Source organism: Perognathus longimembris, chromosome 6 (genome assembly GCF_023159225.1).
Source record: "Perognathus longimembris pacificus isolate PPM17 chromosome 6, ASM2315922v1, whole genome shotgun sequence".
NCBI lineage: Eukaryota > Metazoa > Chordata > Mammalia > Rodentia > Heteromyidae > Perognathus > Perognathus longimembris.
The window spans coordinates 57,431,682-57,447,897 of NC_063166.1; the positions used below are offsets into that span (position 1 = coordinate 57,431,682).

The window sequence follows — 16,216 nt, forward strand, 5'->3', positions numbered from 1 at the left end:
ATGTTGATATATCATTTCTGTTTGTGGATTTATGAATGAGATTGTAGATAATAGGTTGGTACAATTTTTTGAATTATGGTGAGATAAAAAATGATATACTAGGATTCATATTATTATTACTTTGCCAGTCCTGGGGCTTGAACTCAGGCCTGGGCACTTTTCCTGGGCTTGTTTTATTCAAGGCTGGTACTCTACCACTTGAGCCACAGTGCCACTTCCAGCTTTTTTCTGTTAATGTGGTACTGAGGAAATGGAACTCAGGGCTTCATGTATGCTAGGCAAGCACCTACCACAAAGCCACATTCCCAGCCCTGGTATTATTTTTATGTTTGTCCTAAACTTCTGGCTTTACTGTGCTGAACCCCATAAAAACCCTCTCAGCTCTCACATTTTACCAAAGCAGAGATGGAGACAGAAATAGGATAGATTTCTGTAAAGGCCAATGTTGATGATAATGGGGCACTTTTATGAAGAACTGTCTCTGGTGTCTGGTTGACTGTTGAAGCTTTGCATGCAATCTTATTTACAATGCAAAACAACATGGGGTAGGCACTCACAACAGTAGAGTAGGTACTGCTGGAATGGTCATTTTCCAGATGTGACACATAAAGACAGAAAAGTTAAGCGACTCGAACAAGATTTCAGACCTGCCAATGTATAACTGAATTCAGTCCCAGAAAATGTGAATGGAAAATCCTGCTCCAAACCTCAATGTGCTGATTTGAGTTACTAGTGGAGCTAGGCTGTGGGGGTGTGGTAACCGGTTAAGCCATGTATCTAAAGATCCTAGTTGGTTTAATCTGCTGTGTGGGTGGTGTGAAAACATTACTTACTTTTCAAACCTTGGTTCATTGTATGTGGATTTGGACAGCCTTTTGTGAAGATTAACCATAGTTTCTATGAGGGTAAGAATGATATATTATGTCTTAATGTGTGGAGCAATCATTAATTCTGATCATCACTAATTCCACTGATAAGATGTCCTAAGGCATGTAGAAAAAGAGTTTTGCTACATGTATCTTTTATTTTGAAAAGGAGAAGAGATGTACAGGTACTTCTGATTGACGAACTTTTGTAATTTAAAGTTGAAACTGAGACTAGAGAAATTAGCATTGCAAATGATGTTTTAAGAGTCATCACATCATTGTTGTCCTGTTCACATTCCTTTAGCGTGTTGAAATTTAAAAAGTATAGTGACTTTCAGGAAGGACTTTCAACTGGGATATGAGAAGACCACCCAGTGTGGATGAGCTGCATTCTTCCACATGTAGGAAGAAAGGGAATGGAGTGGAGTTATAAGGATTTTCTAAGCTAAGATCCCTTATTTATACTGGATTTATACTAATGACACATAGGAAAAAAAGCTCTTGATCACTTTTGAATTATGTGTATATGACAAGAAAGTTTCTCTAGATGGTGGCCTTGCGGTGACAATTTTTTTACTTGATGAGATACTAGTTACTGTGTTAGTTCTCTTATTAGAGGTTCAACACATTAATGATATATAAGCAGTTTTAGAGCATCTGTAAATTTTTGTCTGGTGATAAACATAAAAATGTAGACACTGAGACCAGCCTGCACCTCTAACTAGCTGTTTGACTTAGTTTGTAGAATGGAGCATAGTATCATGTTTACCTCATAAGGTTATTTGAGAACCAAATAAGTTAGTATCTGTAAGGTCCTTAGCATATAGTGTGATGTTAAACTTTATGAAATAAAATTTTAGTAAATTATCTCACAGAAGACAGGAGTGGTGACACAGATATTCCTGATTTTTCTTGGAAATCAAACTCTGAGAGTATAGAGCTTTATTAGTATTTGATGACAAGCCTATATATTCTGAGATATTTGCAATCTTTCCTGTCATCCATATTTCACCTTCTAATAAAAGGTACTATGAAACATTGGCAAATTAATACTACTATTACATTTCTCTTCAGTTTCTTCTCATGAGTTCCATTTGCATAAAACACGTTGCATGTATCTAGGCTTGGAATATATTGTATATAAATCTGAGAATCCATATAAAAGCATGTAGCTATCTGGTCACATACAATAACTGAGTGTCTTTGGTTCTTACAGAAAGGTAGTGGATATTGTCACCATGTTCCTCAACAAAGGTTAGGAAATTTGTAAATTAGTCAATAAAGAACTATATTTTTTTTTTTTGGTACTGAGGCCCAAAGGCAGGGACCTCATGTTCTCATTTGGTTTGTTTTGCTTAGGGCTGATGCTATTATTGTCTACTACTTGATCCATGCCTCTAGTCTGCTTTTATTTGTGCTGGTACTGGTCCTTGATCTCAGGGACTGAGCACTGTTCCTTAGCTTTTGTTTAGTTTTCTTCAGGCTAATTTTGTACCTATTCACCCAAGCTCTACTTCTGGCTTCTCTCTGGTTAACCAAAGATAAGTGAGTAACAGACTTTTATGTTCAGACTGGTTTTGAACTGTGACCCTACAGATCTCAGTCTGCTGAGGATCATGAGCCACTGGTACCTAGTTCATAGGGACTAGATACTTCTAAGACTAAAAAGGAACCTGTGCATTATGTAAGCAACACTTTCTTAATCTTAAAGAACTTAAGTGAATAGATAGAATATTAATAACAAGGGACATAAAATGAAACAAAATATTTCAAGCATCAGATTAACAAAAATGGGTAGTTCTTATTTACACCACAGTATTATCAAACACAATATAGAGGTTCTGGTCTAGGTGATGAGGATTTATCATAAAACAACAGAGAAATCCTTGCTACTTCGCAAGGTGAGCACTACATAGCACTCACAAACTAGAGACAGAGGTAGACAAGAAATTATGTGTGTGCATATACATATATATCTATGGATGTATGCATATGCAAATAGTGTTGAATGGTAAATAAATGATTAATCAGGGATGGGTAAAGGGAGGGCATTTTCTATTTGATTTAGTTTTACATCTTATCATCTTAGGAAGGATTGCAAACCTAAAACCCATTGAGTAAGTGGTCCCTGTGTCAAGATTTCAAGGAACAAAAGAATGAGTCTATGCATGTCCAGGGCAAAATTTTTCTGGGCCTAAGGAAAAGAAAATGCAAAAATTTCAGGTTGGACAATGTGAAGAGAAACCAGGTCAAGGAACAATAAGCAAGGAACTAGAACAGAATGAGACTAGGAGATAATAACAGATGAGTCAGAGGCAACCAAGGCATGAAGCTTTATTGCCACTATAAGGATTTGGGCTTCTACTCTGACTGAAATGAGGATTGCATAAAGGATGTGGGTGCTTGAAAGACATCTCTGGATTTACTTTCATTAGGATCACTGACTGCTGTGTCCCAGATGATGGTGAGACAGAGGGCAAGAGTAGAGAGAGGAAATGAGACAGGATCGTGAATTCTTTGATTCTTTCCGTTAACAGGTAGGATGGTCTATGCCCTTCTCACCCAGTAGGCTTCAATTCAGTCTCCAAACCTGGTGTGCCTTGTCCTTTGGTCATCATGTTCTAGGTCCCAGTCATAAGATTGACAAAGGCAACTCAGTGCTGGGTCTTCCCACACTCTTTAAGACCCACACACTGAGTCATCTCCGCTGAGACCACAGCTATCACAGGACAAAAAAAAACACCCATTTCCACCGTGCTCTTTATGATTTCTTGAGCAGAAGCATCAAGAAGCATAATATGGTGGTTGGTTGTTGCTTTATGCCACTACATTTGGGGGTAGCTCATTATGTAGCAAAAGGTAAGTGGACACAGTAAAATGAGATTGGAATCTTTCAACAATCCAGGTGAGAGACAATAGTAGTTGCCAGCAGAGAAGTTGCTGAGAGGAAGACAAAGAGATTTCAGATTCTGTTTATGTTGTGAAGGTAGTCATTCTTAGCTGATAAACTGAATGGAGAATTTGTAGAATGAAAGAAAATATTCTGAACCACCAAAAAGATAGTGCTATAATTTACTGTGATGAGATGGGAAAGATGTAAGGTGAGCAAGTTTGAGGGATGGGGAGACAAGTATGAAGAACTCAGTTTTGTATGTATTAATGCCTTTTGATTATCCAAATGGAGTGATTCAGTAGGCAGAAATGTTTTGTATATCCAAATAGGTGTGCTTCCATTAATGAATTGTAATATGCATTATATACAAGTAGATGACACATTAAGTTATTCTGAGAACTATACAGTTAGAATGGAAAAAAGGTACAATAGCTGAAACTCAGCATACTTAATTGCCTATAGATCAACTAGATGAGTGAGAAACAAGGATAGAAACTAAAGAAATAGATATTGATAAAGGTGGAAAATCTATAGCATCACAGTCTAGAACCCAAAAGAAGATGCTTTAAGTATTTATAAGTTCATTTTTCATTACTCTAGAGAAATTCTGGAGGCCAGGTACTTACAAAGAAAATAGTTTTATTCAGCTTTCAGTTTTGGAGGCAAAGTCCCAACAGCATAGTCCTGATCTTGGAGAGAGCACCTTGAGCTATATCTGCTCATGGTAGAAGGGACCATGGCGGTGGCGTCATGTACAGGAGGAAGAGATCACATCCAGACAGGAAGCCACAGAGATGTTCAGGGTTTGAGCTCATCTTTTTTTTTTTTTTTTTTTGGCCAGTCCTGGGCCTTGGACTCCGGGCCTGGAGCACTGTCCCTGGCTTCTTCCCGCTCAAGGCTAGCACTCTGCCACGTGAGCCACAGCGCCGCTTCTGGCCGTTTTTTCTGTATATGTGGTGCTGGGGAATCGAACCTAGGGCCTCGTGTATCCGAGGCAGGCACTCTTGCCACTAGGCTATATCCCCAGCCCTGAGCTCATCTTATAACAACTTTTTCTCTGATGAGATCTATCTCAGGGTCCTACCTGAACTACCATAATTTTTTCTAAGGACATGCCTCCAAATGACCTAATGACCTTCTGGTAGGCCTCATCTATTACACTGAAGAACATCTACTCTGGGGGGATACATTCAAACTAGGTCCAAACCAACCATTGCAAAGAGGAAGTGAGTATGTATGTCAAATGGTGCTCTCAGGCCAAGTAAAGTGAAGCTAGAAGTTACTACTGGACTAATCAAACCGTAAGTTTATGCCTGTCATTTATTGGATGCCTACTGCAAACCAGATATGGTACTGAGCACTCTTAGTATAGCAGTAGAAGAGAAAGAAATAGTTTCAGGCTAACTTTAATAGATAATAGCTGTTATTTATAGTGTATGCTACAGTAGGTATAAAGCTTACTAGGAGTCTTAAATGGTCTGTTTTATTGAGTCTTCACTATAGTCTTAAAAGTTGTAATTCAGGGACATGAAGCTATCCACCATGTAGCAAAAGTAGTAAATGGCTTTACTCAAACTCAGTACTACAGGATGCCCAAGCTAGTGAGTTTTCAACTGTCATTCCTCCTTAAGTGATTCATATTTCTTGGAGAAAATTCTGAAAGATAATTTGGCATTAAAGAAGGCAAGACACAAACATTTCCTTAGAAGTTTACTCAAAGTTTTAAGAGAAAATACATAAGGTAGTTTTATAGTGAAAGCACATGAAATTAACTTTGAAGTTAAAAGCAAGATTATAACATGATTTTTAAATAAACTACAGCATACATGGCATTATTTATTGATTCATTTTGGGTTATATGTAATTTTCCCAAGCACAGACTGAGATACTCTCTTCATGGACATGCATCATAGGATTCCTAGGGTGAACAATGACTCTTAAGGTTTGGTATTATTTAAATGCTTGTGCTTTTATGTTGGTGATATTTGTATTCATGCCTTTGAGGTTTAGAGTCAAACTCTTGTCCATAGCAAAGACAAGCATATAGTCCATATGCTGAACAAATGAGACAAAACAATAGTTTACAGCATAAGGAAAGGTAAGTTTGTTAAAAATTGATAACAAATGAATGGCCAGAATAAATGCTCTCCTGAAATTGAAAAAGTTAAGTTCTAAAAATGATTATGAAAAAATATTGCAAAATGACCTTTTAAGGTATTTTCTTGTTGTTGTTGTTGTTGCTAGTCCAGGGGCTTGAACTCAGGGCCTGAGTGCTGTCCCTTTGCTTTTATGCTCAAGGTTTATGTTTTAATGTTTGAGCCACATCTCTACTTCTGCCCTTTTAGGGTAGTTATTTGTGCATACTAAGAGCCTTGTGGGCTTTCTTGTTGCTGCTGGCCTTGAACCTTGATTGTCAGATCTCAGCATCCTGAGTAGCTAGGATTATAGGCCTAAGATATGGGTGCTGGGATTTCCTGGGCATTTTAAAGAAATATAATGGCCATATGTCCAGTTTCTATTGCTGTTTCACTACCACTAAACTTTATTGTTTTGTTTTCTTTCCTGTTGTTTATTCCCTGTTGTCACTGTATTTGATTTTAGTATCCTGGGTACAGTATATATCTTTATCAGAACAAGGGATGGGAAGGGGAACATCAAAATGGTGAGACAAAGGACAAAGGGCAAACCAGTGCAACAGTGATACTCACAAGACAATACCTTGGAAATTAACTGTACAACTTGGAGGGGGGAGGTTTGGGGAGAGGGAAAGTGGGAGAAAAATGAGGGAGGGGATAACAAGTTTGACAAGATATGTACTCACTACCTTATTTATGTAACTATAACCTCTCTGTACATCAGCTTGACAATAAAATTAAATTAAAGCAAACAAACATATGCTTGCTCAAGAACACAAATGAGTTCATTTCACTTAGCAACTTCTTATAGGATCTTATGTACATAATTATTGAGCTATTGTGATCCTCTGCTAGGACTATCCTAGACATTTACTAATTATTACCAATGAGGGAAACCATGGAATCTATGTTTCTTTGGGTCTGGCTCACTTCACTTAATATTATTTTTTCCAAGACTTTCCATTTCCTTTTAAGTGGGGTAATGTCATTCTTGAACTCAGGGTCTGGGTGCTGTCCCTGAGCTCTTTTGCTCAAGGTTAGCATCCTACTACTTTGAGCCATAACACCACTTCCTACTTTCCCTTGATTAATTGGAGATAAGAATCTCATGGACTTTTGCCTCCTGCATAGCTAAGATTACAGGTGTGTGCCACCAGTACCCGGTGGTATGGAGCTTTTTAAAAATTGTTCTGATATTGTCTCTTAAAGAGTTACATATTGTAAGCTTGATGGATTTGGGAAGTAGTATAGAACTTCTATATGATGTGAGACCTAGTGGGAGTATTCTTTCTGTCTGAAAGTATTGTTGGACCCCCAGCATCTCTGACTTTCTGTTTCACAATGTGATATTTACCCACCTCCCCTATGCCCACCCCCTGAATAACCTCCAGAGCTGCAAGTTAAATACAGCCCTTTTCTTTATGAAATTACTCAGCTTCAGGTGTTTCCTTTATTATAGTAATGAAACTGCCAAATACATTCAGATCAATGATCACAATACGTAGCATGTGAAGTAGTGAGGAATAACTAATACCTGGCCTGGCCTGAATTCCTGGCTCATAAGAAATCACAAACAATCCAATGGTTGTTTGTAAACATTGAATTTTTGGAATGGTGGTTACACAGAAATAGATAACTGCAACATCTATGATATTTCTAACTATGAAGTATGATAATAACTTGTTTAGTTGCTTTTCTCATTTAGACTGTTAAATCTTTACAAATGGAGTGAGAATATTTCCATCTCATTGCTACATATGATTTGTAATAATAATCCCATGAAAAACAGTGACTCAGGGAGAAACCAGAGAAGTCTTGACATACTGAAGATTGATTTAAGGAACCCAAAGGGAATTAGGAGAATAATACCAAAGATATTAGTAGAAAGGTATTAGGAAGATGATTGTCAAGGCAAGAGTAGGATGCAAATTTAGAGTATCTCCAAAACTTTAGTTTCTGAATTCTACTAGACTATTTCAGCAAGTGAGAAGCCTACAGGATCCCACAGGTACAAGGACTTATGTGGCTTGTCTGGCAGAAAACTGAGTCACAGCTCTTACTCTAGAAGAAACATGTCATAAGAGGAGAGTAGATCTACTAGGACGTGACAGGCCTCCAAAGACACGGAAAAGAGGAGCAAACAGGTGGCTTAACTTTCTAGAAGTAGAAAGGATTTCCATAATAATCTGGTTGAGTTTTTTCCTTTCATCTATGTCACAATTCTCTCTCTCTCTCTCTCTCTCTCTCTCTCTCTCTCTCTCTCTCTCACTGAGTTATGAAAAATTTCTCAAGTATTCTATGGACTATATGTCTTACAGCTCTTCCTCTCCTTTCTAAAATACTTCACAAATATTACCATATCTGCTACCTAATGATTTTGCATTCAGCTCTGGGGTTTCTTTTCCTTCTTTTACTCATCTGTCCCCAAAATGTTTTAAAATGTTTACTAGCCACCTCAATCTATGGTTCCTTATGTTCTTAGAAGGTTATAGAAAGAGTTTTGGCTATAGAGGGAAATATATTAGGCTTCAAATCCTGGTTATGCTACCTGTGATTCTGAACAGGTTCCTTAATGACTTGTGTTCTGTTATTTCCATGATGGACACAATACTACCACTACATGAGGTGGTTGTGAAGATACAGGATACTTTCATACAGAACATAGTCAGCCTGGGCCTGGTGCATTGCAGGACCTTAATGTATGTTAGTTTTTCATAGCTCTCTGAACTCTACCTGAAACTTACTTGTCTTCAAATCATATCTGGTTTATGACTGTTCTTGTTCTCGCATTATCATTTTATCTCAATGTTTTTGCTTAAAATACGTTGACCCAATACTTGGGATTTAAATCAAAGCCTCTCACTCTCCCTTGGCATTTTAGCTTGAGGTTGGAACTATACCACTTGAACCACACTTCACTTTTCAGCATTTTGTTAGTTAATTGGAAATAAGAGTCTCTGATTTTTCTTCATGGGCTGACTTCAAACTTCCTCTTATCCTCTTATCTCACCCTCTGAGTAGCTAGGATTTCAGGCATGAGCCACTAGCACCCAGCTAACAACTTTTTTGTTGTTATTGGTTGTGGGGCTTGAACTCTGGGCCTGGGCACTGTCTTTGAGCTCTTCAGCTCAAGGCTAGTACTCTACCACTTGAGCCACAGCGCCACTTCCAATTTTCTGGTGGTTAATTGGAGATAAGAGTCTCACAGAATTTCCTTTGTGGGCTGGCTTTCAACAGGGACCTGCGATCCTCATATTTCAGTCTCCTAAGTAGCTAGGATTACAGGTCTGAGATACTATGCCTGGCCTAACAGCTAAAATTTTAACTTTGTATTTATCTTTATAAATCCCAAATGATAACAGATTATTAACAAGTATTTGTGAATGAGTGAGTAGATGATGGGAAAAGTAACTTGTTCATAGGACCTACTACTGTACAGCTGGGAGTGGTACAACATTCAAATAAATAACTTCAAAAATACTTAGAATTCCTTTAGCCTCACAATATCTTTTTGCTCAAGAAAAATTATTAGCATTATTAGGGGATACTTGACATATTCTTCTTCATGCTTTAGGGTCAATTCAATAACAGAAAATGTAGACCCTTGTCCTGTGGTACCAAGAGCAATGAAGACATAATATCTACTTCCCAAGGTCAGGCAAAAGCATATTACCATGTCAGAATTATGTAATCAGTATGCGTTAAAAGGCAATTTCTTTGTTAACAATTATAAATTAATAATATGAAACTAAGCAAGGCAGTAAGAAATTGCAAGCAATGTCTTGCTTATGGATTGAGGATATTAAAAGTCCTCTGGTCTTTCTCTGTAGACATGCTATTGAGGGGAAACAATGAATCCTCACACAATAGTGCTCTATCAGCAGTCAAAGAAGGATGTCAAATTAGAACTACAACAATGGATTTAATCAGTGATGAAAACTCATTTCAGAACATATTCAGGGCCTATGAGGTTAAACAAACAAACAAACAAAAAAATGTGATCAAGCTTCCCCAAACACCCTAGAGAGTGTAGAAGGTTCAGAGAATAGAAAGGTGTGGCCTTTTGCAAGCCTTGATGTTGGGGGTGCTAAACCACAGGCCAAAATATTCAAACAATGCGACATTAGCACAAAGGAAAGTAAGGTTCTCCCCCAAACTACACAACAGTGATTTTCCTTTGGTTTGTTATGCTGAGAATCACATTATCAACAGAATTGAAAGGGTCCTCAAATAAAGAAGGGAGACGTTGTAGCCAAATATTAGTATCTCATGCCTGGAATTCTAGTTACTTGGGGGAATGAGAAATGGAGAATAATTGGTCAAGGCCAGTTTAAGAAACAAACCACATTCATAAGATCCCATCTCATCCATTAGCTCTGTGTGATGGTACATGCCTCCAGTGCTAGCTACTTAGCATCCTAAATTTGGGAAGATTAGGTTTCCAGGATAGTTTAGGCCAAAAAAAGTTCTTGAGATCTCATATCAAAAGAAAAAGCAGAGCATGGTGGTGTCTACCCATCATTCTGACTATGGAAGGACTTGTAAATAGGTGATAAAGGCCTAGTCCATTCAGAGAAGAGAGCAAAACCAGATCCTGAAAATAATCAGGGATGGAGATGTAGTTCAAGTGAAGGGGACATCTGACTAGCAGTTGCAAGCTCTGTGTTCATACCCCAGAACTTAAAAAAATACAAAAAGATAACTTTTGAAGGCATAGGTGAAAACCTGGAAAAGTTAGAATGATCCAGAAGGTAAATAGGTGAATGACCAGTGATATGAAGGTCTTTCATGGGTAAGAAGCATCTTGAGTAGTAGTTTGAGTGATTTCTTGATTGATTAGTAAGGGGTTGAAATCTCTCTTCATCTGCTGTAGATTCAGGTCTCAGAGGGAAGAGGATAGGCCCACGGTATTTTAGATACTTTCTGATGGCTTTTGGTAAGAGAAGAATACACTTTGGGACCACATCATATGTATATATATATATATATATATATATATATATATATATATATATCAGCATTCAGAATACTTCCTGCCTCTCCCAATTGGACCCATGAATTTAGTTCACTGAGTGGAAGACTGACCCCAGAGTCCAGGTGATCCCACCTGTCCTGGGATCTTAGAACAATGGGTCTTTTCTCTGGGTGGATTCTGAATTCCTGGAATGAACAAAAGAAGATTGCATGGACTTCCTTTGTAAGGCTTGGCCTCTTATTTCGCAACAACAAGGCTACCTGTCTGGCTGATCAAGGGAAGCAAAGTTTGGTCATCTCTGTGGCTTCAGAGCCTTAGACATTGCGTGGAAAGTAGCTAAACTGACTTTGTACAAGAATTTTCACAGACCCAGGCTGCTTTCTTGGATAATTTCTGGAGTTCCTTCTCCTCAGTGAAATCAAGAGAAAAGAGTAGGAAAGTATGGGGAAAAAAAGCAATGTGTTTTAAAGTTGCCACTTCAGTTTCTGCACACACCATGTCAGAGTCAACTCTTACTTTCTGAAGCGTCCTTTGGAAGGAATGTTTGTGATGTCAAGTTGCTGTTGAGCCAGGTTGTGACTGATGACAATGATCTATTGAACACCAAAAAGAATCTGCCTTTAACCAGAGGCATTTTGTGTATGCCAGAGAAGCTGCCATGCGTACACATAATCTCAGCAAATTTACTGTCGCTTCTTTGTCTGACATGCTAGGAATATAGCAAGTCCTGTAGTGGACTGAGGTCTTGATGGAGAGCTTGCGCTTTCACACGCCTACTCCCAAATGCTTGAAAGAAAATGCAGATCTAATAGGTAAGGCTGGGTTATACAGAATTAAGGGCTGTGTGGGTCTCTGTGTCCTCCCTTGCATAGAGAAGACATTTTCTCATTTAATTCATACTTGAATATGTTAGTAGCCAGTTATATGAAAATACCAGCTGAAGCCAGGAGTCAAAACACATAAAAATACTTTGTGAGGAGAACTTTGAGGTAGGACTGCCTCAAAGAACTTTACAAGGAAATATTAAGACAGACATTTAAGGCACGCAGAATAAGGATGGAGATGTTGCTTCTTACCTGAGCTTCTTTGACTATGCCATTCTTGCTGCATTTTTCACTTTGAGAGCCATTGCTCTGTTTCTTGTGATTGAGAGCAGTTCCATTGCAAATAGCACCCCCTCCAGGATTAGCCATCTGTGGGAAGTGGATGGAGCCGGTGAGGTTTTGAGGTGAGTTTTCCTTCTGAGTCCTTGGGAGCCCAGAGCGTTAGTTGGTTAAGTAGCTGAGGGGATGGGACTTAACACTTTGGGGCCGAGCCCTTAAAGGAATCCTACCCATCAGGCTTTTCCAGAAGAAGATCAACAGCCTATCATTTCATCAGGTCTTTAAATCACCTTTATACTCTTCAACTCCAACCAGAATGTAGATTCCATGGCAACTAATCTGCTTCTAAACCTGGGAAGGAAATTTGGCAAGCAAACTCCTCTCTGAGTGTGAAGAAAGAAAAAAAGGGGGAAAAAAGAGCAGTGGCAAATTTTCCAGAGGCTGGCTGGGAGGTGGAGAGTCATTTAAAGACACACACACACACACACACACACACACACACACACACACACACACACACACAATCACAGAGCTGCCCATGTATGGTACAGCCAGTTCCAAGTTATCCCCCTTTCCCTCCTTCCCTCCTTCCTGAATGTCATTACAATCCTTTTTTTTTTTTTTTTGGTTGTAAACTGATCTCAAAAGTCAAGATTTCTTTGTGCTCTGTAATAATATTCAGAAGTGATTGCCAGAGGCCAGAGGGAGAAGGAAATGAGAAGAATTATTGTTTAATGGGTACAGAGTTTCAATTAGGGCGGAAGAAAAAAAGTTATGACATTGGTTAGTTACATAGCTATGTGAATGCACTAAGAGCCTCTGGAATGTACACCTCAAAGCTAAATGCACACTTAAAATGCTAAATGTTATGTGTTGTATAGTTTACCATAATAAAAACTTATTAAAAATAAAAATGTCATAGTTCACACAGAAACATATGAAGCACAAACATGTAAAATCAGCGATGTAATGAGAGGTCCTAACAACAATTCCAGTGAGATAGAAGTATGAAAGAGAATATTTGATTGCTTATCATGAATGCACTATTGTTGGTTAACATAGCCTAAAAGAGGCCATTTAACTGTTTCATATCTCCAGTTTTCTACCTATAAAAGAAAATAAAATATTTTTTCTACAAAAAAGATTTTGAGTGCCTGCTGGGGTGAGAGGAGGGAATAACTTTTGCCTGAGATTGTTCCTGATACAGGAGTTGTGAGGGAGATAGTTAACACTGTGACCTAGTTGCTAGACATTTCTTGTTTATGCACAAATTCTTATTCTTTTTATTTAAAAAATTCTTTCTTTAATTATATTTTTATTATCTTTAAGGAGTAGTGCAAAGGAGTTACCATTCAATAATTCAGTTTATAAGTACAATGCATCCTGATTGCTATCATTTCTTTCACCTAATTTTTATTCTTTCAGTGTACTAATCATCATAGGTCTGTTTTTTTTCTTTTGATTATAATTAAACAGCACTGTTCTTACCAGATTTGTTGGAAAATGTCAATCATTTACAAGTTGTTGTGTCTTTCCAAACCCAATATGGTGGTTTCCCTTTGTTAAGGCTCAGAAAATCATACTCCAGAGCTAAGAGCTTAGAAGAAAAGTTCCTCTCTTAACTTCTCCTTCCCACCACCTCCTGTTCCCCATCTCCTCCCAAATAATAGTTATGAAATGAGTTATAAAGACGGAAACCTGTTTTCTTCAAAGCAAGACATTATGCCTAAAAATACAGTCTTTTTGTTCCAGATATTCCATTTTGGAGCTAGCCAGAAAGACATTTTCTAACCTACCTTGTCTGATGGTAGATCAGAGTAAGACCCTCTTTCAGAAAAGATTATCTCATATGTGGAAGGAAGGAATGCTGTTCTGAGAAACTAGAAGAATCTGGACAGGTCTCTACTCAATGTAAAGTGGCTTGTTTAGCCTAGGGTAGACAGGATAGCCCTGGCCTTTGGGTCATCTATCTGAAGGCTCTTGTATCATGTAAAACTAAAACTATGATAAAATAAATGCATGTTTGTCTTGACTGATTGATTTGTTGTGCTGTTGTCTTTTGGCTGATGTCAATTTTGCCCCTAGGAAAGGATGGGAATCACACCGCTTTTGGATTTATTGAATCAACAGATACACATAAACCAGTCAATTCACAAAAATGAAAAGACTGAAATGGCACCAACTGCCAGAACCTCATCTCTTGGCTCTAAACTATCTTGGTTGGGGTTCCTTTCTCCTCCAAAACAATGTTGTTTCCAGAAGAGGTGATTGCAATGTTCATAGTGTCAAGTGAGGAATTTCATTCTTACCCCTTTCAAGAAGTGTTGGAGGAATAAGGTCGAAGTTCAAATGGTAAAGTTAATACTAATAAATGTCCAGTCTTGACTGTGTTTCCTATTCACTGTGTGTGTGTGTGTGTGTGTGTGTGTGTGTGTGTGTGTGTGTGTGTGTGTGTGTGTGTGTGTACCAGAGCTGGGGCTTCAACCTGGGATACTATCTCTTAGCTTTTCTTTTCTTCTCTCTTTTCTGTAGGCTGGTTCTCCATTCTCCAAGCCACAGCTCTACTTCTGGCCTTTTTTGTGTTTCAATGGAGATAAGACTCTCCAGGATTTTCCTGCTGGGATTGGCAGGATCTCATCTGAAATCCTCAGATGAGAGCCTCCTGAGTAACTAGGATTACAGGTGTGAACCATCTGGATCCAGCTCAGATTTTTTTGTGATATTTCTCACAACCTCTGTTTCCAAAGAAGAATGAACTGTTCACTAGTCTCCCTATTCCTTGGCTACTAAATAGGTTGTTGGGAGCTAAGCCTTTGCTGTCATATTTCCTTCTAAAATTAACACAGTGGAAAGATGAAAAAAGTAGGACAGAGTAGTGATTACTGTTGACCTGACAGACTGCCACATGTCACTCAGAAAGATAAATTGTCCTATACAAAGCTATTATTTATTATTATTAATTAGTAGTAGTGATTACAGTAGAGCCTATGAGCGCACTAAACACTTCCTTTTCTTTGAATAAGAATCCTGATATTAAACAGAAAATTAGATGTATCTTTTCTTTTGTTCTTCTGCCTGTCCTGGGACTTGAAGTCAGAACCTGGGGTTCTTTTGCTCAAGGCTAGCACTCTACCACTTGAGGCACAGTGCCACTTCTGGCTTTTTTAAAAAAAAATTTTCTGTTTATGTGGTACTGAGAAATCAAACTCAGGGCTTCATGCATGATAGGCAACACTCTACCACTAAACAACATCCCCAGCCCATGTCTTTTCTTTCTTATTTGCTTTTCTTCTTTTGTATTCTCTACTTTCCTTTCCTTCAAAGTTTCCTCTTTATTTATCCCTTGTTTCTTTTCTTTTGTAAAGGGGACAAAAACCTTTTGTAAAGAAAGCATCTCAAAATGCACCTTCAGCTTCTTTTGATTATTTTTATTATCTTTAGTTGCACAAGGAGTTGGCATTCAACAAAGCAGTTTATAAATACCTGTTGATCAATGTCACACCTTTCAACATTCATACTCACCTCTCCCAACCTATTTCTTCTCTTACTTTTCTTAATTTTAGGTTCTGTATTGAATTTTTTTTACCATTTAACAAAGAAATTCATGTATCTGATGTGTCTTAATGTGTGTCATTTCTTCAACATCTCCCCTTCGACCCAACCCTTCCCTTACTTTTCTCAGTTCTGTGGTATATGTGATGGGTTCTTTCCTGCATTCTACTCCCTTCCCCTGCATTCCTGAAGCCCTCTCCCCTCGAGCTCCCCACCCCACCCCATACAAATAACCATGTCCTGGTACTTACTTTGTTGGGCTTTACCTTTGTCTTTCTGAAGAATTATACTATTTGAATTTTCCATAAAAAGTATTATACTTCAGATAATTCATTTATAACTGCTTGCATATCACCTAGTGTCTTTATTTGTAGATTTATAGGCACATTTCTATCTAACAAAAATGAAGGCAATCATGTAACCTGAGTTTCTCTAGGCCTGGCTTACTTCCCTTTAATATAATTTGTTCCCAGGTCTTTCCAAATCCTTATGAATGGTACAATATCATTCTTTCTGAGAGATGAGTAGAATTCCATATCTATGCCACGTTTTCTTGATCCATTCATCCAATGAAGGGGATCTATGTAGATTCCATATCTTGACTATGGTAAATAACATTAGAATAAACATAGTTGTGCTTGTGGTTTTAGTGTAGTCTTGTTTATATCCTGTTGGGTAAATGTCCAGGAGTG

The 16,216-nt window shown here is 38.1% G+C and overlaps 1 protein-coding gene across 1 annotated transcript in view; it reads right to left on the reverse strand.

The window, feature by feature from the left end:
* Sptlc3 (serine palmitoyltransferase long chain base subunit 3) overlaps window positions 1–12,062 on the reverse strand; it is a 97,774-nt gene extending 85,712 nt beyond the window's left edge. Inside the window, exon 1 of the mRNA XM_048349366.1 lies at window positions 11,946–12,062. Within this exon, the coding sequence (XP_048205323.1) occupies window positions 11,946–12,062 (117 nt within the window). The remainder of the gene's footprint in view (window positions 1–11,945) is intronic.
* Between the last annotated feature and the right edge of the window lie 4,154 nt (window positions 12,063–16,216).